The 27093-nt window shown below is 34.3% G+C and overlaps 1 protein-coding gene across 7 annotated transcripts in view; it reads left to right on the plus strand.

Annotated features, from left to right (window-relative positions):
• Positions 1-27093, plus strand: part of NBEA (neurobeachin) — a 685632-nt gene that overhangs the window by 253293 nt on the left and 405246 nt on the right. For all 7 annotated transcript variants that reach the window (XM_088021800.1, XM_088021804.1, XM_088021803.1 and 4 more), the window contains one exon: positions 18148-18586. In XM_088021800.1, the coding sequence (XP_087877926.1) occupies positions 18148-18586 (439 nt within the window). The remainder of the gene's footprint in view (positions 1-18147; positions 18587-27093) is intronic.

Here is a 27093-nt window from a genome sequence, read left to right on the forward strand (position 1 = left end):
TAGTCATTAGTCTGTTACTGATGACAATAAAAAGTAACACTAATGTATATAATAAAGTAATGAGACATACTTTATATTTAATATTATAAATATATATTTATATTTATTTATATTTATATAATATATTATATTATATATATTTATATTTATATGAAAATATATTATATTTTCATATAATATTTTATAACATATAACAAATATAATAAAGCAGTTTTTCTTTCTAAAAATTCTAAAGGCTTTCTGTGATTTAGGGGACAAAATTAAAATGTCTTACTTTATTGTGACACACTACTGTAGTTCTAATTTACCTGGATTATACACAATTGCCTCCAAAGTAGTTTCTTTACCTCTTTCTTTACTGATCTTTATTTGATTTATTACAGTTTTGCTACAATTTGTTTTAAAATGTAAATGATATATATGTATTTTTTTTTACTTAAAATTTTCTGATAGCATGTAGAGTAAAAATATCACAGGCGCTTCAGATAATCTGACTGCTGATTATCTTTCCAGCTCTTTCTCATATTATTCTTCCATTTGCTCACTATGCTACCACAATAAAACTGTCTTTCCCTTCCTTAATAATCACAAGCACTATCCTACCTCTTGATCTTTGTATTTTGTTTCTGGTTTTTGGTTCTCTCTCTTTCCTATTTTTTGCATGACTGGTGCATTTTCATCCTTCAGTTGACTCCCTGAAGGTGTCCACCTCACAGAGGCTTTCCCTGACTGCTGTAGCTGAGTAGCTTCCTCTCTATGACCAGCCTGTTCTCTACCACTACATCCTCTTCATTTCCTTTTTTGCATTTACACAATTTATTCGTTTAGTTGTTTATTGGAATGTGTACTTCAAGAGCATAGTCCCTGACACCCAGCATGATGCTTGGAACTAAATAAATACTTGTTAGTAGATGAGTAAGCCAGTGAGAAAGCTAAACAATTTTTTTAAAACTTGATGTTAGCCATAAAATGTATTTCATTATCAAACATGCCAAAACAGGGATAAGAAACTTTTATTGCTAACTTGGTCTAGAAGCTGTAGAAGCTTTATATTAATCATTTCACTTTAGGTTTAATAAGAATAAAGTTAATATTTAGGTGAACTTATAAATAAATATATTGGTTTCCTCTAACAATTCATTATTAGGGAAAAGAATTAACACTAGAAATAAAAAGTCAAGATAATGTAGTACTGGTAAAAGAATAGGCATATGGCATGATTGGCCTATAAATAGGCTGAATTTGTATGAATGTTTCTCATAGTATAAATGTATTACCTATAGTATATACATTAGTATATAGTACTATATATGTTATGTAGTATATTATAAATACAACTTTTCTAGTCAAAGGGAAGAGGAAGTATCATTTGGCAAATGGTATTTAGGTTACCAAATGGGCAAACATTTGAAAAAATTAATTTATATCCTTATCTCATATATTATGCCAGATATACTTCACATGCATTAAATTTAAAGGTATAAATGAAACTGATCATAATTCAAGACAATTGAAGTTAATATTTGTATTAAAAAGGTGTTTTAAATTATAACATCAAAAGCTGAGGTTTAAAGTAAAAGATATGACTAAATAGGAGTTTTGTATATCTCCAAGTCTGAAAATATCAAAAAAATTTAAAACAAATGCAAACAGGAGAACTTTTACATGTATATGATAAAAGTTAATAGCCTTAATGAATAAAAAGCTCTTACAGATCATTTAAAAGAATGTATCATGCTAAGGGAAACATGTAGAAAGCATCAAACAGTTAACAAAAGAAAAGCAATGTACAGTACTGATAAGGAAAATATATTTAAATCTAATAACCAAATTTATATTGAAGCAAAAATATACCTTGATCTTGAGTGGCTCAGTCGGTTAAGCATCCAACTCTTGATTTTGGCTCAGGTCATCATTTCAAGGTCGTGAGATGGAGCTCCACATCAGACTACCCTGCTGGAGATTCTGTCTGCCCATCCCCCTCCCCTCTAATCGTGTGTGTTTGCTCTCTCTAAAATAAATCTTTAAAAAGATACATATGTGTGTGTATATATATATATGTAATATATATATATACCATAATTTGCAAATTGGACAAAATTCTGAAGGGTTAGAATGCAAAGATGTGCAGGTTACAGAGCATAAAACTATAACCCTTAAGCTAGTAATTTTACTTTTAGAATTGTATCTTCAGGAAACAAGATTATGCTAATAATTTATATAGAAATATTTTTACCACTCAGTTTTTATCTATTGTATGTTTATAAATAAAGTTAATATTTATTAAGTAAATCATTACATTCATGTCAAAGTTTTTCAGTACTACAAATTTATTATTTTCTCTTGCTCTTGGAATCATTTTTAATGTATCAATCGTAATCCTGTATGTGGATGCATTATAATTTCTCTTATAAGTACTCTAAAACACTGTCATCATAATATTTATAGAATTTTTATTGGATAATGATGTTGCATAATATATATCACATTTATTTACAGGTAAAAATCATGCCCAGGTATTCCTAGCAAATATCTCTTAAAAACGTCAACTTTTTGAAATAGGTGTCTGTTTTCAGTATTAGTAAAGGTACCAACAAAAGCTTCCCTCTCCTCTTCCTTTCTTTTTCTTCTATCCTCCAATTTAACCTTTCCTTCAATTTACTTTATGATTCCTAATTATATATTTGTTGAATAAATATTTAGAATGATTTCCTATTACATCCCAGTTGCTGGGGATATATAATAGTGAACAAAACATCCCTGTCCTTATGAAACTAACATTCTAGCAAGGTAGAAACATTTATGGAAACCACACACTTAAACATAAAATTGCAAGCTATGCTGCATTCTAAGAATAAAATTATAGACTATTATGAGAAACTACAGAAGAAGAAACCTAATTTAATTTGAGGGTTGGGGATGACTTTTCATAGGAGAGACACTTAAACTGGGAACAAAAAGATGAATTCAGGGACATCTGAGTGGCTCAGTCGATTAAGCATCTGCCTTACAGCTCAGGTCATGATCCCAGAGTCCTGGGATAGAGTCTCCTTTCTTGGCAGAAAGCCTGCTTCTCCCTCTTCCTGCTGCTCCCCCTGCTTGTGCTCTCTCTCTCTCTGACAAATAAATAAATAAAATCTTTAAAAAAAAAAGATGAATTCAGTGGGTTTGAGAAAAATGTTGGGGACAGTGGAAGCACATTCCTGAAATAGTAACCACTGTTGAGAGAAATTTCTTGGCATATTTTGGGAACATACGTAGATGGATAAGAATAAAGGGAAAGAGAAACATTTAAAGAGTTCAGATAGGTAGACAGGTACCAAATCATGTAGAGTTTGAAAACTAGGGATTGGGTTTTTTAAATAATTAGAAGAGTATTGTATTAGTGTTCTATTGCTGCCCCATTACAAAATACCACAGACTTATGAGCCTAAAACAACACAAATATATTACCTTATGGTTTTATAGATGACAAGTCTAATATGGATTTGGCCAGGCTAAAATCAAGGCTTCTGCACTGTATGTCTTTCTGGAGGCTGTTGAGGAGAACCCATTTTCCTTGCCTTTTCAGCTTCTGGAGACCACTTATATTTCTTGGCTCCTGGCTTTCTTCCTCCTTCCTCCATCTTTAAAACCTGGAACAGTGCATCTTTCAGACTGTTCTGTAGTTACATCCTCCTCTGAGCACAGCTAGGAAAGGTTTTCTTCCTCTATGGACTCATGAGATTAGATTGAGCCCACCTGGATAATCCAGGATAGTCTTCCCTTTGCAAAGCTCTCATTTAATGTCATTCTTGTGTAAGGTGACAGTCATAGGTTATGAGAGTTAGGACATGGACATCTTTAAGGGGAGTGTCCATTATTTTGTCTACTATAAGTATCATAATCTGCTTACAATTTTCAAGAGCATTTTAGGTATAATGAAGGAATAGATTAAAGGGAGCATTGAGGGAATCTGGGTAAACCAATTGGAGGCTGTTGCTCTCTAGGTAAGTGATGCTTTGCTTAACACCAAGCTGTGGTGGCAGTGGAGATTGAAGGAGAAGATAAATTAGACATACCTTGGAGGTAAAAATGAAAGTATATGGTAATAGATTGGATGTGGGGCATAGAGTATGCCAAGTTTTCAAAGATATGCCTGGCTATCTGTCTGAAGTTCTGAGGTCAAATGGCTATCAAAGCAAACAATACTGGTAAGTAAGGTTGAATAGAATGACCAAGACTTCCATTTTCAATGTGTTAAATATTTTTTTTTTCTTTTTACCTTTGACTCCCTTCATGCATTTCTCCCCCCTGCCCCAGCAACCACAATCTATTCCTTCTTTGTATCTATGAGCTTGATTTTTTTAAGAGTCCACATATAAGTGATATCATATGATAATTCTCTGTCTGACTTATTTCACTTACCATAATGCCCTTGAGGTCTATCTATAGTGTCACAAATGACAAGATTTCATTCTTTTTAATGGCTGCATAATATTCCATTTTCTTTATTTACTACAGTTTCTTTAGCCATTCATCCATTGATGGACCCTTAGGTTGTCTCCATATCTTGTTTATTGTAAATAATACTGCAGTGAACGTGGGGCTGCATTTATCTTTTCCAGTTAGTATTTTTGTTTTCTTCAGATAAATTTGTGGAATTGCTGGATCGTATGGTGGTTCTACTTTTAATTTTTTGAGGAACTTCTATGCTGTTTTCCGTAGTGGCTGTAGCAATTTCCATTCACACCAGAGTGCACAAGGGCTCTTTCCCCATCACATCTTTACCAACATTTGTTATTTCTTGTATTTTTGATAATAGCCATTTTAACAAGTATGAAGTGATACTGTGGTTTTGATTTTCATTTCCCTGATGATTAATGATGTTGACCATTTTTTATATATATTTGGTGGCCATCTTTATATCTTCAGAAAAATGTCTATTCGTATCATCTGCCTTTTTTAAAAGTGGGTTTTTTTACTTTTGAATTGTATTGAATTCCTTATATATTTTTTGTATTAGGCCCTTATTGGATATATAATTTACAAATATTTTCTCCCATTTAGTAGACTGCCTTTTTGTTGATGGTTTCCTTTGTTATGTAGAAACAATTTAATTTGATGTAGTCCTATTTGTGTGTTTTTGCTTTGTTGCTTATGCTTTTGGTATCAGATTTAAAAAATCATTGTAATACCTATGATGGGGAGGTTACCATGTATGTTTTCTTCTAGGAGTTTTATGGTTTCAGATTTTACATTCAAGTTTTTAATCAATTTTGAGTTAATGTTTGTGTATGGTATAAAATAGTGGTCATGTTTCATTCTTTTACATGTGACTGTCCAGTTTTCCCAACATCATTTATTAAAAGGACTGTCCTACCTCCATTGTGTATTTTTAAGTCCTTTGTTGTAAATTGACCATGTTGGCATGGGTTTATTTTTGGACTCTCAGGTGCCACTGGTGAGGGAGGCACAAAGCTTGCCTGTGGCTGGGTCTCCTCCAGAGCCCTCATGGGCGAGGGGGTTCTGTGGGCTCTCTGGGCCAGCCAGTCAGCTCCGGAATGACACATCTAGCACCGATCCTGCTGAAGGCAGGGAGGGCAGAGCAGGGATTGACTGGCGGAGAGGTGCAGAGAGACAAATAGATCCCCTCAGTCTCACTGTGACACCCTGGGGCCTGGACTGCCCAAGACCCAGAAGGCACTGGTCTATATATTATCTGTTCCATTGATCAGTGTGTCTGTTTTGATACCAATACCATGCTGCTTGATTACTATAGCTTTGTAATATAGTTTGGAATCAGGCAGCATGAAGCTCCAGCTTTTTTGTTCTTTCTCAACATTGCTATGGTTCTTCGAGATCTTCTGTGGTTCTGTACAAATTTTAAGATTATTTATTTCTGTGAAAAATGCCATTGCAGTTTTGATAAGGATTGCATTGAATCTGTAGCTTGCTTTGTATACTATGGGCATTTTGATAATATTGATTCTTCCAAATTTTGAGCATGGAATATCTTCCATTTATTTGTTTCTTCAGTGATTTTCCATTAATCTTTTGCAGTTCTCAGTATATGTTTCTTTACCTTCTTGGTTAAATTTCTTCTTAGGTATTCATTTTGATGTAGTTTGTAAGTGGGATTGTTTTCTTAAATTCTCTTTCTGATTGTTTATGATGAGTGTATAAGAATGCAACAGTTTCCAGATAGTGATTTTGTATCCACAGCTAAATGAATTTGTTTATTCTAACAGTTTTTTTGATGGAGTCTTCAAGGTTTTCTATGTATAATGTGTCATCTGCAGATAGTTTGACTGTTTTTCTTCTTCCTTTACAATATACATGCTTTTATTTCTTTTTCTTGCCTAGTTATTCTGCCTAGGACTTCTAATACCATGTTGAATAAAAGTGGCAAGAGTGGGCATCCTTGTCCTGTTCCTGATCTTAGAGGAAAAGCTTTCATTTTTTGACCAGTGATGATGTTAGCTATGGGATTATTATATATGACCTTTAATATGTTGAGGCCTCTATACCCACTTTGTTGAGAGTTTTTATAATAAATTGATGTTAAGGGGCGCCTGGGTGGCTAAGGTGGTTAAGCATCTGCCTTCAGCTCAGGTGGTGATCCCAGTGGGATCAAGCCCTATGGGGCTCCCTGCTGGGCCCGGAGCCTACTTCTCCCTCTCCCTCTACCCTTTCCCCCAGCTCATGCTCACACTTTCTATCTCTCTCTCAAATAAAAGCATTAAGTCTATTAAAAAAATTGATGTTAAATTGTGTCAAATACTTTCTCTGCATCTATTGAGATGATTATATGATTCTTATCCTTTTTGTTAATGTGGTTTATCACATCAACTGATTTGCAGGTGTGGAACCATCCTTCTTTCCCTGGAATAAATCCCACTTGATCATGGTATATGATCCATTTAATGTGTTGTTGAATTCAGTTTGCTAATATTTTGTTGAGGATTTTTGCATCTATGTTTATTAGAGATATTGGCCTGTAATTATCTTCTCTTGTGGCCTTCTTGTCTGGTTTTAGTATCAGGGTAATGCTGGCCTCAATAAAATGAGTTTGGAAGAGCTTGAGAAGGGTTGGTACTAATTCTTCCTTTAATGTTTGGTGAAGCCATGTGGTCCTGGACTTTTGTTTGTTGGTAGATTTTGATTACTGATTCAGTCTCCTTACTAGTAATTAGTCTATTCAGATTTTCCATTTCTTCGTGTTTCAGACTTGGTAGATTGTATGTTCTAGGAATTTGTCCATTTCTTCCAGGTTGTGTCTAATTCATTGGCGTATTATTTGTAGTAGTCTATGATCCTTTGTATTTTTGTGATGTCAGTTGAAAGAGCTCCTCTTTCATTTGTGATTTTATTTGAGTACTCTCTCTTTTTCCTTTATGAGTCTAGCTGAAGGCTTGTCAATTTTATCGTTTCAAAGAACGAGCATTTAGTTTCATTGATCTTCTCCATAGTCTTTTTAGTCTCTATTTGATTTATTTCTGCCCTCATCTTCATTCTTTCCTTTCTTGTCTGCTAACTTTGGGCTTCATTTACTCTTCTTTTTCTCCATTTTTTTTAACACCTTGAGGTGTAAAGTTAGATTGTTTATTTGAGACTTTTCTTCTTTCTTGAGGTAGACGTTTATTGTTATGAACATCCCACTTAGATCTGCTTTTGCTGCATCCCACAAATTTTGATATATTTCCATTTTCTTCTGTCTCAAGGTATTTTTTGATTTCCCTTTTGATTTTTTTCTTTGGCCAGTTGGTTGTTTAGTAGAATGTTGTTTAACTCTACATATTTGTGAATTTTCTAGTTTTCTTTGTGTAGCTGATTTTTAGTTTCATAACACTGTGGTCAGAAAAGATGCGTGATACAATTTCAGTTTTCTAAAATTCATTAAAACTTGTTTTGTGGCCTAATGTATTCTGGAGAATGTTCCATGTGCACTTGAGAAGACTGTATTTTGTTGTTTTTGGGTGAAATGTTCTATATAGTATCTGTTAAGTTCATCTGGTCTAATGTAGTGTTTAAGGCTGATGTTTCCTTATTAATTTTCTGTCTACTTCTCTTGTAGGTCTGTTAATATTTGCTTTATATATTTAAGTGTTACTATGTTGTATGCATAAATATTTACAAATGTTCTATCTTCTTGTCCAGTTGACCCCTTTATCATAATGTAACTACCATCTTTGTTTCTTATTACAGTCTTTGTTTTAAAGTGTTTTTTTCTGACATGAGTATAGCTACTCCACCTTTCTTTCAGTGTGGAATATCTTTTTCCATCCCTTCACTTTTATTCTCCACATGTCCTTACATCTAAAGTTAGTCTCACATAGGCAACATATAGATTGTTCCTGTTTTTTGTAGCTGCCGCCCAGGAAAAACCTCTTGATCACCTGGCTCCGAACGCCAGAGGAGCTTGTGTTTCTGGTGTTATGGGATTTGGGAAATCTGTGTCACCCAGAAAGGAGCTTATGCCCCAGTCTGGTGTCCCAATTTTTGCAACTGCTACCAGGGTACAACTGATTATCACCTGACTCTGGCCACTTATGCTTGTGACTCTAACAGTGCTGTAACCAATGGGGAAAGAGGTCTTAAACAGCTACCACCCACAGGGCGCAGCTAGAGGCAGCAGACCCAGGAACTCTGTCTTTCTGAGAAGAAGGCTTATTAGCTAATCATGCTACACCCTGAGGGGCAGGCTTCTAATTAAACATGCACCTAAAGGCTGACTGTAACCCTTTCCAGAGACTTCAGAGGGCAGGCACCATCTCTGCATGCTCTCTCTGCTGCACTCCAGAGCACCAGTGTCTCCTGGGGAGCAGAGCTTTACATGTCTCTAGTGCCCTGGTTTTTATATCTATTGCCCTGTTTTCTGCAGCTGCCCACCCAGGGCTGCCCCTTGATCACCTAGCTCTTGTGGGTAGGGGAGCTTTCATTCCTGGGTCCCACAGGACTCTGCCAATCTGAGCAACAGTTCTTGGCAGGATGCCACCCCTGGGTACTACACAGACAGCCGACTGAAGCACACCCTCTAGTCTTTCTGTGAAGGAGGCCTATTTGCTTGTCCTGGAGGTTGGCCTTAGGCACATATCGTATGGCCTGTGGAGTTGATCCCAAGGCGTATGGGCCGTGGATGCCACCTTGGTGCTTTTCTTCTCCCTGGCTTCAGCTTACTGGTATCTTTCAGAAAAGAGCATATGCACTCATACCAGATCCCTGGTTTTTGCAATTGCCACTCAGGGGACACTGCCAATTCCTCTGGCTCTGATGGCCAGTGGGGCTTACACTTTCAGTTCCATAGAACCATATACATTTTCTTTAAAGAGCTCCTGCCAGAGGGTCTGTCAATCTAATTAACCTGAATCATCTAATTAGGGATACTGGCAGGTCTTAGCACTTCATCAACTACTGGGAGCTATTAAAACATAGGCTGCTTAGACAAGTGCAAAAGTCTGAGAGACAACAGAGAGCTGGGGCCTTTGGGTTGAATGCAAGATTCATATCCTATAGGAGCCTACTCCTTCCAGCCTAGGAGAAGTGGTTGTTTCATCTAATGCATTAGAAACCAAGACAGAGAGGCAAGCAAAATGAAGCAACAGAGCAATATGTTCCAAATGAAAGAAAAAGACAAAACCTCAGAAACAAGCTAATGAAATATAGATAAGTAACTTACCTGATAAAAAGTTAAAAATAATGATCATAAAGATGCTCACTGAACTGGGAAGAAGAATGTGTGAACATAGTGAGAACTTCAACAAAGAGATGGGAAAAATAAGAAAGAACCAACTAGAAGTTACAGAGCTGAAGAAAAAAATAACTTTAAAATTAGAGTAGTTCAGCAACAGACTAAATAAAACAGAAGGAAGGTAAGACAACTCAAAGACAAGGTAATAGAACTCCTATAATCTGAGCAGCAAAAAATAAAAAAGGGTGAAGATAATTTAATGTTCTTATGGGACAACATCGCAACACATTAACATTTGCATTATAGGATTTCCAGAAGGGGAAGAGAGAGAGGAAGAAATCTTATTTGAAGAAGTAGGGGCTGAAAACTTCCCTAACCTGGGGAAGGAAACAGATATCTAGATGTGTTAATTTTGAGATGTCTGTAGAGATCTTCTAAGTCTTTGGAAAAGCTGAATTAAGGAAGGAGAGTAGAAGTGATAACTGACAAGTTTCTTAATCCTTACAGCCTACTTAAGATCTACATTTTTCAAGTGCAATCTCTGCAATTCTGAAAGCATAACTAATTTTTCCAAGGTAACATGGAAAACTAGTAAGTTGTGGAGCCAGAATTGGAACTTTGATCAATTTGATTGCATTACCATGATCTTTCAGTTATGACACAGTTCTTCCAGAAAGGAGGAGCGATAACCAAAGCAGCTTAATGGCTAGATATATAAGAAGATATGGGGTAGGAAAGATAGAAGTTGAAGATGAGAAAAGAAAATAATTGATAGATGGTTTGGCTCTATATTTTCTTAAAGGATATGGTGATACTGATGCTGATAACAGTAAAATCAATAATGGCAGCAGCAGGTATGAAAATTTATGTTGAGGTTACTCAATGCCAGGCACTATTCATAAATTATGTTCTTTAATCATCACAGCAGTGTAATGTATAATGCGTACTCTATAATGTATGTACTGTTGCTATGCCAATTTTACAGATAAAAGATGGAGACTGAGAAAGCTTAAGTGGCTCCTCTAATAACGCAAAGCTAATAAGAGGTAAACAAGTCTTCACGGAAAGTCAGTCTTAATTTCAAAGCCTGAGCTCTTAATCATGTATAACTTGCAAATTGTGGCTTATCTGATAATATTAACAGAATTAAACTATTATTTGGTTGCTTCTGTTTTTCTCAACTGAAGACAAGTTTTAGGCATATATGTTGGCATTTTATTATTAGTGCTAATGGTTGCTTCCATAACATTATGGAGATGCATGATGTATTTTAATAGGAAAGTGTTTTTTCTTTGAAAAGAAAAGAGATAAAGAGTACTACAACAAGCTAGAGCAAAGGAAAAGCAAAATATGTATATATGAATATTTTATAATTGTTAATTGATACTTTATTCAGAATGTAGAAATTGGAATTGTAAACATCACTTAGAGGTTGGACTTCTGGAAAGAGTGGAGTAAGGACCTCCAAAGAACTCCTCCAAAAAGCAATGAGAACAATGGCAAAAATTGTCAAAATCATCTTTTCCTGGTCTCTGGAAAGTAATCAAAGACTTGCAACAATCCAGAGAGTACTAATTCAAGAAAAACTGCAGAATCTTTATGAGACTAGCAAGCTTTTTGGTGATTGAACTTGCTCTATTAGTATCTAGTTCTCAGCTCTTTGGTGTCCTTGAAAATCTGCATCCAGACAACTGTGGTAGCTGTAGCAGCACTGGAAGGAGGCCGGTTATGTTTGGAGTTTTCAGAAAGTCTAGTGAACACTGTATATGACCTTTCTGGAAGCTCCTTGGTAAAGCTTCCATCACAGAGCTTGTCCTCCTGATCAGAGCTTGCTTGATGAGAAAAGCCCTGGATGTTTTTTGAAATAATCAGCAGCAATTTTTTTTTTTTAAATATTGGAACAGCCCAAGGTGGCAAATAAGAACCTTACCAAAAGCTTAAAAGGAAGACCTGAGAATGAGATGTCCATACTCTGGGGGCTGTATTCAGGTCCAGGAAAGACCTGAGAAGGCCCCAATCACTCACCTCTGAGTAACCTGAATTACCTGAGTAATTCTTTTTGAAAGAATTAGAAATATGAGGGTGATGTCTCATCAAAGAGAATATCAGTAAAGAAATATTATAGAAAAGAATGAAATAGCAAATCTGGAGTTGAAAATTATAATAACTAAAATAAAAAATCATTAGAGGGGTTCAACAGAATATATGATGGGCAGAAGAAAGAATCAGCATACTTGAAGACAGGTCAATTGCTATTATCTTACTCTGAGGAACAGAATGAGGAGAAGAATGAAGAAAAGTGGAGAGCCTCAGAGACCTATGAGACACCATATAGTGAACCAACATACAAATTATGGGAGCTGAAGAGAGGAGAGGAGACAGAAATAGGAAGAAAGAATTTTTAAAGAAATAGTGGCCTGAAAACTTTCCAAATGTGATGAAAATCATTAGTGTGCACATCCAAAAAACGTAATGTATTCCAAGTAAGATAAACTCAAACAGATCTATACATCATAATCAGAACATTCAGTAGAAATACTTTTTGGCTCTTAGTTGGTTTCTCCTGAATTATAATTTTGTCTGTTATGAGTGTATATTCATAATACTGAATTCCTGAAGTTGTATTCTTATACATTTAATATAACAAAGAAAAATTAAATCACATAAATGATTGCAAAAAATTACTCAGTGCTTTGCAGTCTTTGTTGTGTAAAATGAATAATAATTATTTTAAATCTTTTTATAAAATATGGCAGCTTTTTTCTTCCTTGGAATTCAGGTTAATTTTTGTGTAACTTGGCATTTTTGGGTTTAATATAAACAAAACATACAAGTTATATATAGGTTTTTATATTTTAAATTTCTGTAATGGAAGTTTGCTTAGTATTACTACTTGAGCAAATAATTAATAGAATTTTTAGTGCTATACTAAGAAGGAGCTGTATGTTCCTTTAATGTTATTTCTTATTCAAGTAGTTTGGAAAATAGCAATTTGAATAAGTTAATAGGTAAGACATTGAAACACTTTATACATCACTGTAAAATAAGATTTTTGGAGAAAAGATTGTGATAAATGAGGTTCCAATACAGAAATCATGTCATTTGCTGAAGTTAAACCTACATGTTTCCTAAAATGTATTAGATGAACTCATTAGGTTCAATGAAAATAAGTAAGAAAAAGAGGCATCTGGCATCCAGCAGTCTGTTTCTGATAAGATTAAGATCACTCAGACCAGTCATGTTTCTGCTTTGTGTACTAACATGGCCTCTTGCTATAGAAACTGATGAAGAACTATTGAAAAATTACGGGTCTACTGTCATTGATATAACTGGTGCAGCTGCAGTCATTTGTACCTTCTCTCTTGTTCATGCTTAACATCCTATTGAAGTCACTTGGGTTAAATCCTCAAAGTACTTTACTGTCCCAGAGAAGCAGTCTGGAAATATAAGTTATCCAAACTGAAATTGATGCTATCAACTGTAAGAGCATGCTCTGTAAAAAAAATGTTGGGAGAAGATATTTGCAAATGACATATCAGATAAAGTGCTAGTATCCAAAATCTATAAAGAACTTATCAAACTCAACACCCAAATAACAAATAATCCAATCAAGAAATGGGCAGAAGACATGAACAGACATTTTTCCAAAGAAGACATCCAAATGGCCAACAGACACATGAAAAAGTGCTCAACATCGCTCGGCATCAGGGAAATCCAAATCAAAACCTCAATGAGATACCACCTCACACCAGTCAGAATGGCTAAAATTAACAAGTCAGGAAACGACAGATGTTGGCAGGGATGCGGAGAAAGGGGAACCCTCCTACACTGTTGGTGGGAAAGCAAGCTGGTGCAACCACTCTGGAAAACAGTATGGAGGTTCCTCAAACAGTTGAAAATAGAGCTACTGTATGATCCAGCAATTGCACTACTGGGTATTTACCCCAAAGATACAAATGTAGGGATCCGAAGGGGTACGTGCACCCCAATGTTTATAGCAGCAATGTCCACAATAGCCAAACTGTGGAAAGAGCCAAGATGTCCACTGACAGATGAATGGATAAAGAAGATGTCATACACACACACACACACACACACACACACACACACACAATGGAATATTATGCAGCCATAAAAAGGAATGAGATCTTGCCATTTGCAATGACGTGGATGGAACTGGATGGTGTTATGCTGAGTGAAATAAGTCAATCAGAGAAAGACATGTATCATATGACCTCACTGATATGAGGAATTCTTAATCTCAGGAAACAAACTGAGGGTTGCTGGAGTGGTGGGGGGTGGGAGGGATGGGGTGGCTGGGTGATAGACATTGGGGAGGGTATGTGCTATGGTGAGCGCTGTGAATTGTTCAAGACTGTTGAATCACAGATCTGTACTTCTGAAACAAATAATGCAATATATGTTAAGAAAAAAAAGAAGATAGCAGGAGGGGAAGAATGAATAGGAGTAAATCGGAGGGGGAGACGAACCATGAGAGACGATGGACTCTGAAAAACAAACTGAGGGTTCTAGAGGGGAGGGGGGTGGGGGGATGGGTTAGCCTGGTGATGGGTATTAAGGAGGGCACATTCTGCGTGGAGCACTGGGTGTTATGCACAAACAATGAATCATGGAACACTACATCAAAAACTGATGTGATATATGGTGATTAACATAACAATAAAAAATGAAAAAATAAAAAAATAAAAGTTCAGTCTTTAAAAAGCAAAAAAAAACGTTAATGCATAATGGGAAATTAAGGTAGGCTTTTGAACTACTGATCTGTTTTTTATTTGCAATTACTATTATAAAATTTTCCATTGGTGTTTATTTTTTATTTCTATATAATATCACAAAGCATGCTTTACAAAGTTTATTTATTTGAATAGAATTCTTATTGAAATATCAAAGTTACTGCTTCATTTTGAAATCATTGATTTATCAGTCACAGTAAACATAAAATTAGAATTATATTACTGTGTAAATATTTTGATGAGTCATTTGAAAATATTTCAATTTTAATAAACTTAATTGAATTTTATAATTGAGAGGTCAACATTTATATTGGAGTTTCAAGTATCTACTTAGTGAGTTAGAGATTTTCGTTGTTCCTTGAGAGTCAACTGAACAGAAAAGCAAAAAATTACATAGTTTTTTATATGGTAACTTGTGGACACTAAATCAAAAATTTTAACTTCTTAGATATTCTAGCAAACATTTGTAGCAAAATGTTTATATTTCAGGTTTCTATAACTTGAAAAGTTCACATTTTTGTGTAGCTGTTAATGTAAAACATGCCATAAATAAAGACACTGAAACATCACATTAGGATAAAGTCAAACTCTAGGCCAAATCTGTAAATCAGCCAAATTCAGAGTAAGTGCTAGACTTGACTATATGCCTTTTGAGAATTAAATTCTGAAAGAAAATTTAGCCCATGCTGGTAACCATGCCACTGTGATTTGTTACTATTAGAGTTCTTATTTTGTTTCTGCATTTACATTCTGTGTCCTATTGTCATAGAAACTTCACTACTGCTATTTAATTTTCTACTGATTTTCTGCCACAATTGTTTTTACTCCCCAAATATATAATGTATAGGTGCAAACATGCATTAAATAAATTCAGTAGTGCCTCCAATAGTGGCAATAACTGCCTTAGCAGTTGTTTTCTCATTCTTGACTAGGTTATTTCATCAACTTTTGAAGTATCAATTATCATCTCATTTTGAATAATCCCAAAATACATGGCTATATTTCTTTTGACTCAACAGCTATAAAGAGTCCAGAGATTCTGCACTCAGTTGATTTCAAAATTTAATTCATTATATTTCTGAACAGGAGCTCCTGGGTGGCTCACTTGATTGAGTGTCAGACTCCTGGTTTCAGCTCAGGTCATGATCTCAGTGTTGTGGGATCAAGCTCCATGTAGGGCTCCATGCTCAGTGGGGAGTCTGCTTGATAGTCTCTCCCTCTACCCCGTCCCCCTCACTCTTGCATGCACATGTGTGCTCTCTCTCAGATACATAAATAAATCTTATTTATGTTAGAAAGAGTGAGCGAGAGGGAGAGAATCTCAAACAGACTCCCCACTGAGCGTGGAGCCCTACTTGGGGCTTGATCTCAAAACCCTGAGATCATGACCCAAACCTAAACCAAGAGTTTTGATGCTCAACTGACTGAGCCACCCAGGCACCGCCCCCCACCAAATATTTCTGAACAAACTTGCTAATCTTTTGCTTTCTTCCTCATTTAGTGGCATGTCTCCATTCTTTTTCTTAAGCTAGATATTCCAGAAGCATCTTCATTCTTTTCCTTCCTTCTTATCCTGAATGCTATTATTCTAAGTCTTAACTTTCTGTCATGAGGTTTTATAAAAATTCTGAAACTGTTACCTTACCTCTTACCTTTTCATTCTCCAGTGCTTTGCCAGGAGTATTATTAAAATTATCTGTCTTCTCAAAACTTTTATGCAGTTATCTTAATTTTTAGTCTTGGAACAACAAAGAATAGGTCTACCCTATTTTTCATGTTGGTCATCTGGTGTTTGAATATTATTTTCATGTCCTACTGATTAATATTTTTTTTCAATTCTAACATCCTTGAGCAAACAAGCCTATTTAATAAATATGAAAATGACAATAAAACAATTGTGAGAGATGTATATTTTTAGCCAATTCTAATGAATATTGTATATTAGGTTGAATAATATGAAAATGTTATATTTTTAAAATAATGTATGTACCTAATACAGTTTGAATCAAAAGAAAAGGAGAACTTGACAATTTGAAAACTTGACAAAATTACTCTGAAATCTGGAAAAATTAATAAATTCACATGCTCAGTAAATTTGGATGTCATGAATTAATCTACATTTAAGAAATTAACAGTACTGTCTAGTAGAGTCTAAGAATTAAGCCCTGTTACTAAAGAAATCCCTTCCCATTATGTTTAATCCTTTAGCACGTGTGTATAAAAGTTTGAACAAATTATGATCCCACCCAAAAAAAAGTATCACCAAAACATTTCTGTGTTTTTACTAGAGACTTCACCAAAGGTTTTGTGAGATGTCTTGCTGAAATCAAAATTGCCTCTTCCCTGTTGGGCGTCTCCTGATTTCCTGTCCTAATAACATTTCAGAATAAGCAACCAAAATAACAAAAATCTAAGGGCAGTTTTATAGAACTTACAGATGTTCATTTTGAAGAGATCTTAGAAGTAATTTAGTCTGCCCTTCTTGTTTTACAAAGGATAAACTTAAATATAAATTAGAGTAATACAAGTATCTAACATTTCCTAAGTATCTACTTTATATAGGACCTGCAAGTAATTTACCTATAGTATCTTATTTTCTTCTCCAACATGACTTTAGTAAGAGCTATTATCCTGGGGCACCTGGGTGGCTCAGTCATTAAGCATCTGCCTTCGGCTCAGGTCATGATCCCAGGGTCCTGGGATCGAGCCCCACATCGGGCTCCCTGCTCCACGGGAAGCCTATTCTCCCTCTCCCACTCCCCGTGCTTCTGTTCCCTCTCTTGCTGTGTCTCTCTCTGTCAAAAAAAAATAAATAAAATCTTAAAAAAAGAGAGCTATTATCCCTATTATACCTAGATTATATCAATTTTTCACCCCAAGTTCATCATTGAGAATTTGATAACATTTTATTATATAGGGAACTTCATTGTATTAATGCTTGCACAATGAGATTGATAGGCATTTAACATTTTAAAGATGTTTTTCTATTGTAATTGATAATATTGTATGTATATTTCATATCTGTATATATTTTATCTGCTTCAGTTTTCACAAATTGAAATTTATATTTATTCACAAAAAATGAGTATTCCAAAAAATTGTTCTTAAAGGCACATATAGGCTAAATTCTTGAAGACCATTATTTTCTTATTAAAGTATTTACCTTTTGAAATAATCATTTGACATGCTCTTTGCTATTAACCTCAGAATTTTAGGTATATATATATACCTGATTTTAAAATAATATCTTTAACTAGTTTAAATATTTTAACTAGATATTATATTATTGGTTATTGAAGTACCAAAAAGATATAAAATGACTTCATATTTTTAAGGTAATATTAGAGAAGTATAACAATTTCTCTTGTATGACTGGTAAGTTAACAAAGGATAAAGGGGAACTTCATATAATAATTATTTATAAGCTGCTATAAGAAATTGTTATGGGTACTATTGCTCCACGCTTTTAAAGATACCAGTTTTGAAATGCCAGGTGGCTTTTACAAGAAACAGGGTTCTGTTGAGGCTTCCTGAACAAAAATGACAGGTGTACATGGATGATATGTTTTAATCCATTTGTGTTGTTATGCACATCCATTTAGCAGATTTTTTTGTTTCTCATGGGTCTTATTTTCTTTATTCCAATATGTGAGAATATTTTATTAATAATGCTGGATTTTCACTTGTGAAGCTTTTTGTTTAAACCAGTTTCTTTTATTACAGAAACACCTGCTACATTTCCAGACACTGTAAAGGAAAAAGAAACACCAACCCCTGGTGAAGATATTCAGCTAGAAAGTTCCATTCCACATACAGATTCAGGAATTGGAGAGGAGCAAGTGGCTAGCATCCTGAATGGGGCAGAAATAGAGACAGGCACAGGCCCTGATGCCATGAGTGAACTGTTATCCACTTTGTCATCTGAAGTGAAGAAATCACAAGAAAGCTTAACTGAGAACCCCAGTGAACTGTTGAAACCCGCACCATCCATATCTAGCATTAGTCAAACCAAAGGCATCAATGTCAAGGAGATACTGAAAAGTCTTGTGGCTGCCCCAGTTGAAATTGCAGAATGTGGCCCTGAACCTATCCCATACCCAGATCCAGCATTGAAGAGAGAAGCGCAAGCTATTCTTCCTATGCAGTTTCATTCCTTTGACAGGTGGGTACTGAAATTATTATTCGTAGTGCTCCAAACACAGAAGGAAAATTAACAGTTTATTTTTAAAAATATTAGGAGGATCTTGAAAACCCTTATATTTAGTAATATAAATTCTTACTACAAAGAATATCAAAGTGATAGGTCAACCAGATTGATCTCATAGTAAGGCACTTGAATAATACATCTCAAAAAAGGAATTTCAATATGGTATACAGGACAGTACGTTAAATTAGAAATATGGAAATCCAGATTCTGATTATAATCCATCATCAGTGACTACACTACATTGAGGAAGTGGTTTTATCTTTTTGGACTTAATTGTTTCATGGATAAAATGGGGAAGGGGTAAGTCATATCTTTCCAAGGTTCAGTCTGGCTCTGAAATTCCTATATCATAGTACTGGAAACCAATAACTTCTGGAGACTAAATAAATAACTTGCTTTAAGTAATAAAATTCAAATTTACTTTTAAATGCAAGGGTGGAAAAAATTTGAAAATATGCATTATCATCTGAAAATATGCATGGAATTTTCAGAATCAATGTAAAGGCCATATTTTGAGGCATGTATTTAAAAGTAAATATTGTTGAAAGGCATTTTAGGTTTCTAAACTATTTATAACATGACCCATATATCTGCATTCAAATGTTAAATCATACAAGGGTTTTTAGTGAGAACAACTAACTAATTTTTTTTTGTTCCACTATATATGCCATAAAAAGGATAGTTCACAGAAGCAGGATAAAACATTTTAGAACCAAAGAATTTGTTCATGTAATTTATCCTACTATTTAAAAACTTATGCAGCATTAGAAACATATTTTAGGATAGTCATAATTACTAACAATAGTACTTAACATTGATAGTGGGACTAATATTTACATAATAGCATATAAACTAAAGAATGTGTTTACCATCTGAATTAAATTGTTATTGATGTTGAAAACACTTCCCCCCCACCCAAAATTTATGTGTGTGTGTGATGATTGGTAAACAATTGTTTTTTGTTTTAGAAAAGAACAAGTTAGGAAATCAAATATTTCTTAAACTGGAATGTCAAAAATAAGCATATAGTCAAAATGTCACAGCCCATTCTGTATTACTTTTCTAAAATAGCATACTGCTTTGTGCAAATTAGAGACAGTAATTTCTTAGTGTTTAGGGGTAGAAGTATAGCCGGAAAGGCATTTTTCAGTTAAGATAGATTATCTTTTTTATATATAAATACAAATTAAGCTTTACCTTTAAACATTTTAACTACTGTTCTACAGATACTTCTTGAAAATTTATTGTGAAAATATAAATAGCTTTGGTCATCGTGTCAGATATAAAGATGGATAAAAACAGTGTTCCCTATATTGAACTTACAGAGTAGTAAATGGAGATGAAATGTTTGCAAAAAAATGTCATTGCAAGATAAAATGTGTTAAGTATCAGAACTTTTAAAAACTAAAAAAAAAAAAGGAGAGGCTATGAAATGTAGGAAAATATCTTTTTTTTTAATGGTTTGTGTTAAGATTATATTTGGATATTCATTCATATAGTTCCGTGAACGTTCCTTATGCCATCTCAGATTAATGTCCTCTATTTCCCCTATTTGGTTTATGTTCCCTGGATGTATGTGGATGTGTCTTTATGAGTGTATGTAAACATATGTATGTAAGTATCTGTAATTGTATATATCTATAAAAATGTTATAATAATTCAATTTAGGGTCATAAAAATTTTGTGTTCCACTTACTTTTAAATTACATATTTAAATTTTATTAAAATACAAACAAATAAATAGGATTGTGATTTGCATAAGGGAATCCAGTGAAATAAAAATAAAGTTCAATGTTTTGTTTTAATTTGGATTATTGTTAGAACAGGTTTTTCGTTAAAACTTAACAAAGCTATCACTAGATAGCCAATATTCTCAGCTACTCAAAATTTATTACACTTTTGTGAATATTGCTTTAAAAAAAATAGAACTTTCCATTTGTTCCTGGTGGCATTTGTGCAAAGTGCAATAGGAGTGGGATCATTATTCTAAATTGCATAAGTAGAAATGAAATCAAGGCACGCAAAGCATATTTCAATTCTTTTTAGGAAAAGGGTCTGTAGTGTAGTTAATGTATGCAGTAGCTCAAGTACTATCAAATGTAAATGATGAGGTGATATTGATGAAAGGAGGGGATTGAGGTCTCAGGGGGCGCTGATGACGGATTGAACAGAAGCGGCCTTGCAGTGCACGTAACTCAAGTCTGTCGTCTTCACTGCTCAAAGCCATAATGGGAGGTGGCAGTCTGAAATGAGTTGCCACGGCAAAGAGTATTATTTTTGAAATGCTTTCACACAAATCACTAGGCCCTGCATACAACTTAGTTTCATGCTTTAATGTCATCAGGAGGCACAAATTGGTGTGTCTAATTGTTTGCCACCTGCCAGCAAAATGAGCTGCCAGCCAGCCAGACGGGTTTGATTGTCTGTCAGCCATTCAATAGATTGAGAGTGACAACATCAAAAATTTAACTTCAAACTCTAGAGCTTTGAGCAGCTTTTCAGAGACATCATCCCCACAAGTGCTTCTGGACAACTGCATTTTTCAATTATATTTCCAATATATTGCTACCATTTGCCTTATCTGTCTTAAGGTAGCTATAATTATATTATGAAGTATATAAACATATTTCTGAAGCACTAAAGTCTGAAATCCAAGTTATGACATGTCTTTTAACATCAGATTGAATTCCTTGAAAATAGGATCCAAGATGACATGCCTTAGAAGCAAAGTCCTGACAACTACCAGTTTTAAACACAGAATTATCATGGGTCTTACTCTACCAATAATATATTTTTCATTTTTATCTTTAGTTGAAAATAGCTATAGTCTCAGTTGTTCATTTCTTTGTAACTAAATCATGCTTCCTAATAATATTGTGCAACCCCAATGGAGATCACCTATAGGATTTTACTTTTGTTAGCCAATAATTTATTGGTTTTATTGTAAACATGCTAACAATGCATTCTTTATACTCTTTTTATACTGTAAATTTGAAAATACCTTCCTAAAACAACTGATGTAATTTGAGTTATGTTAACTTATATTCCACATAGGGTGTTTCTCCCCACTTGGGATGGAGCATTTATGAATTTCAGTTGTGAAATTTTTCTTTTAGGTAGATTACAACATCAAATTTTAGAAACATCTAGACTTACCTAAAATAAAACTTTTTCTTTCAGTATTATTTTATCACATTGTATTGTGAACTATTATATAAATATTCTTATTTACATATCTGGAAAGTGCTGATTCTTTTTTTTTTCATTTCTTCCAGTCATCATCTGTGTAGATTTACGTATATGTCTGATTGCACTGAGTGGCCCTAACAAATACATATTTATGAATTGTAAAGCACTGAAAATGCTAGAGATTCTCTAGTACTGTTCTACAGTGAGGAAATACTATGTATACAGAGGAAATAAAGTTATGAAATGATAACATTATCATGGTTTTATTTCTCACAGAAGTGCTTAATAATCTCATCATAGAACACAAACCAAATTGCAAAATTCCCCAACAATACAATCTCTTTTGATAGATTTAAATATAGATATATAATTTATAAAGTATTCTAGCTGAGCTAAATTTTTTATACATTAGTACCTGTGTAACTTTTAGGTTGGGGTAGTGCTTTTCTCTAAAACCACCAATTAAGCTTTATCCCATCTTTTATGTAAATATTGTAATGTTGTATATCCGCATGATTTTAATCTTTGGAGAATTTGGTATGTATATATATGTGATTTAGGTCAGTCTTAATTCCCCAGGGATTTCTAAGATAACCCTTCCCCCCTTAGTTTGGACAAAAGACAGAAAAAAAAAAAAGAGGACAATATGCTTCTTCGTTTTAACTGTTACTATGTTTTAGAGAATTATTTTATGTCTGGGATATCACAAAAAGCTCACAATTGTGTTTCTTCTCTGGCTAACAGACATTGATCTTACATGATTTATATTTCATCCCTTTTGATTTTACAATCCACTTATGTTTGAATTACTGGGTTTGATAAGTTCAGGCAGACTGGTCTGTATATTTTTCCCCTCAAACTTTTAATTTCTTCACTTTCAAGTGTTTTATTCTTTGAATAAGAAAAGCTCTAAAATAAAAGTTATAAATATTATAGGACTAAAAAGGCAATATAGATAGCCTTCATATTATTAAACCTAAAATATAAGGTTCGGTTAGCTATTTTTTCTCTAGCTTTTTAATATTAACATTTTTAACATTAGTGCTAAGGATGACAATTTAGGAAAAATAATAAAAAAATGTTTGATAGAATGATGGAATCTTCCTACATTGATTTAAGATTATAAAAAATTATACTGCTGAGGATTTCAATTTCTATTCCTTTACTTTTCTAGTTTTTGTGAAGTGTTTTGCTTGTATCACTTAAAAGATGAACAAGTAATTATAAGCCAAATTGATTAAAAGTGCCAACCTTTACATTTCAAAGTTTCTATGATGTCTAGCCACTGAAATTCCAACCTTTATTATGCTCCAAGTGTCCTGGGTATAGTATTTTGAGGCCAGTTGCCAGACGATGCAGTTTTGACTGAGCATGGTGGTCTGATGTCCCCAATGTTGTTGCCTTTGTCTTTCCTGGCATTTACACAGACGAGTCGTGAGCTGAGAAATTATCTCTCTTTAGAGTGGATTAATGAAATACTCAGTTATTTCTTACACATATTTTTCATTGGTATTCTAAATATTTTACGAAATAGAGACATACAAAACATGAAAATGTCACAGCAGTAACGTTGTGATTTCTGATGAGCTGTAATAAGTTTTAGTATCACCCTAAAATCAGTAACATTGTTTTTTTCCTAAGCTTCAATTTTTTCTTTCAAGATAAATGTTTAGCATTTATATAAGTCTTGTTAGGGAAGAGTGTTAATCTGGAAATTTAGGAGAATTGGGCGTTGATAATAGATCTCTTTGTAATTAGTTGTGTGATGTGACTTTTATTCTCTTTGGCTCTCTGGGACTCAGTTTCTCAGCATATAAAATAATGCATTACTTCTTAAAAGTCCCAAAAATTTCCAAAATCCTATCATAAGTGAAATAATCTTGTAATTAGTCTCAAAAAAGTAGCAGATAGCTATTTTTGATCCCAGAAAAGATAGAACATGTCTATTCCCAAAGCTGTCACCTCACTTTAGGCCCTCAGTTTCCCTCAAGTGGATTCCTTCTCTTATCTCCGAACTAGCCTTACTATTTCCAGGTCCCCACCACCCCCACCAGTGTATCTTCCACATTTATGCCAGAGTCATTTTTCTTAAATGCAAAACTGATAAAAATTCTGAAATAATTTTTGCTTATTACAAAATATATTAAAAAATAAAAGATGAACTTCTTAGTTTGAAATGTCCTTACCTTTTATCAGTCATAAGGATGTATTTGCAGTTCCTTCAGTCTACTATGTTTTTTCATATCTCTTTGCCTCGCTAAGGTTTTACTACTGAACTTTTCTCTTCTTGGCTAATTCCCTTTGTGCTACTTTTAGATTCAGCTCACTGTTCCCAGATAATGCACATCCTTTGTGTTCCTGAAAGATCCTCTGCATAACTCTGATCAAAGCAATTATGAAAATATATTGCACAGTTGATTTGTTGGTTTCTTGTATCTCCTTCAGGTATCTCTAAGGCATGGATTATATCTTTCTTTTTATCCCTCAAATTTGTCAGTGAGGTTGTATTCCTTTAACCTGTCAGTGCTCAATAAGTGTTACAGAAAAGAGAGCAGGGGCAGGAAGAAGAAAGGGATTCTCATAGGGTGTCACAAATAATTATAGAACTCAACTTGCCTTGATGAGTCACTATTGAAAAACCCTTACCTTCACTACCTTACTTTATACATAGGCCAAATCTTGAGATATACAGATAAAGTAGGAACCTTTTTATAAGATTCACAGAACTAATTAATGGACACTCCAAGACTCTGTCCTTGAACCACTTCTCCTATCCATTTGCACTCACTTCTTCAGTAATCTCATCCACTTCCCTGGCATTAAATAACATATATATTGGTGATTCCCAAATTTATGTCTCAGCCCAGTCCTCTCTCCTCTTAACTAGAGACTCATCTATCCAATTGCTTATGCAGCATCACTCTTTGGATGATTAAAAACTGCTCCAACCATATTCGTCCGTATCTTAGTTAATGGCAGCTCTGCCCTTCATGTTGCTTAAGGCAAAAATCTTTACATCATCTTTGGCTTTTCTCTTGCACCCACATCCCAGTCTCCTGCAAATCCTGTTTGCTCTGCCTTCTTAATATAGTCAAAATTTGACCTACTTTTCATCATTTTCATTTTGCCATTCTGATCCAAAGTACATCATTTCTTGGTTTATTACAGTAAACTCCTAACTAGTCTTTCCCCACTTGCCCTTCCCCCTTTAACTGTATCCTTAATACAACAGCCAGAATGGTCCTGCTTAACCTAATGTCATATTCCTGCCTTGCACATAAGCTTTTAATGGCTTCCAATCCCACTGTGAGAAAAAGCCAATGGCTTTAAAATGGACCATAAAGACCTCTGATCAGAACCCCTCTTCTCTGGTCTCACTTCTTACAAGTCTCCACATCTTCTAGACTCACACTAGCCTTCTTCCTGGTCCGTCTGCCTGTGACACTCTTACACTCCTCTCTGATATCTTCATAGCTCCTCCTGCTCCTTCCAGTGTTTCCTCAAATACTGCATTTTTTAGTGAGTCTTCTCTCAGCAACTCTCTTTATTCCTGTCTGTGCTTTATTTTTCTCATAGCACTTTCCATCTCGTATACTGTATTAACTCATTCATGTTATTGTGTTTTCTGTCTCTCCATATTAGAACATAAGTTCCATGAAGGCAGGGAATGTGTCTGTTCTATATATCTCTGTATATCAGAATTTAGAACTGCCCCTCACACATCATAGTGCTCAATAAATATTTGTTGAATGAATGAACGAATGACTCTTAGAGCACACCCTAAATCTCTGGTTTTGAGATAGGATAAATTCAGTGATGGAAAAATTTACGCTGGTATGTCTTATATATCACTCAGTGTATTACAAAACATAGTTAACCACTCAAACATTTTGTTGAAGTGAGTTAGATTGAATAATTTCTTGGCTTGTGCTGTTTTGATGATAACCTTTACAACCTTAGAGTATGTGTGAGTTTTATGTAGTACAGAGGGATCATCTACTTATTTGTAGTTTGCAGTCTTAAGGTACGGGACAGAACTGTGAAATTGTGTGGGGAAACATGGAAAGAATGTTCTTAGGATAGAAAAATGCAGTTGGTAAAGTGTGTGTAGTATAGAGGACTCTACGTATGCATCTGTATGAATAGCATATTTAGAAGGAGAGTGGAATATGTTAATAGTTTAGATTGGTGCTGTTAACTTTTTTGTGGATGTATTTTTGAAATCCAGATAATTATTTGCTCACCCTAGAAAAAGTTGTATGCACTTCAAAATTTTATGTATACTTTAGGGTATTTATGGAATTGAAATGGGTACCCACAACGGTTATGTAGACTACTAGGTAAGCCTTTTGGTATGGATGGAATAAGTTACCAAGTGGAACATGTTGAGTCTCTGATAGAAGATTTTATAAGAGCTGAAAAGTTCAATTTTGACATAATGTGTTAATCAACACATATTGATAAATGTAAACTTGCAAATTATTTGTAAAATAGATTGTTAGGACAGAGAATAGTTTGATGTGTTAGGGAATGGGCAGTGTTGAAGAAATGGTATTAAGGACAAGAATGTACAGTACTCTGATTCTAGTAAACCACTTGGCCATTATAATCAAAGGAGAAATAGTAGGTTGCATATAAAGTTGTAGGCTGAGAAAGAATATGAGAAATCGGTCAAATCCAGCTTTCCACCTCTCTCAACCCTGATTCTTTGAGAAGAATGAAGCTTCACTACTTGGAAATAAAGATATTAATGATTCTAGATAGTTTATCTTTTAAAATGATACTCATTTATTATTTAAGGTTAATACAATGTCAAATTCAGAATTTTGTGTGTGTGAAATTCATCTAAATATGCTAAAGTAACATGGGAAACCCCTGTGTTGAAAATGTCAAGGCTTGAAAGCTAAATAGATCTTTAACTGTATCAAGTGTATCAAGTTCTTTTTCATCATAACAACTGTGAAAAACAAATTTTTTTCAGAAAAATAAAGTATAACCTTACTATAGCATTAGATGTTACTCAGTATTCCTTGGTTAATTTTTATCTTTACTATGAAGGAGCTTCAGAATCTGGCTTTCAGAGTGGTTTTTATGTTTTTATGACAATTTTACATGTGGAGAATATAATATGGGTAAGAAGGACATTTTATGCATATTTTACAAAAAAACTGCAGATGCAAAATATTCTAACTTGAGCACACATTTTCCCAGTTTTTCCAGATTCGTGATTATAGCCTACAAGCCATCTTAAGAAAGGTCTGCACACTCCAAAT

Source organism: Eumetopias jubatus, unplaced genomic scaffold, assembly GCF_037043125.1.
Source record: "Eumetopias jubatus isolate StellerSeaLion01/CBP00866 unplaced genomic scaffold, mEumJub1_p1.0 scaffold_3, whole genome shotgun sequence".
NCBI classification, from domain to species: domain Eukaryota; kingdom Metazoa; phylum Chordata; class Mammalia; order Carnivora; family Otariidae; genus Eumetopias; species Eumetopias jubatus.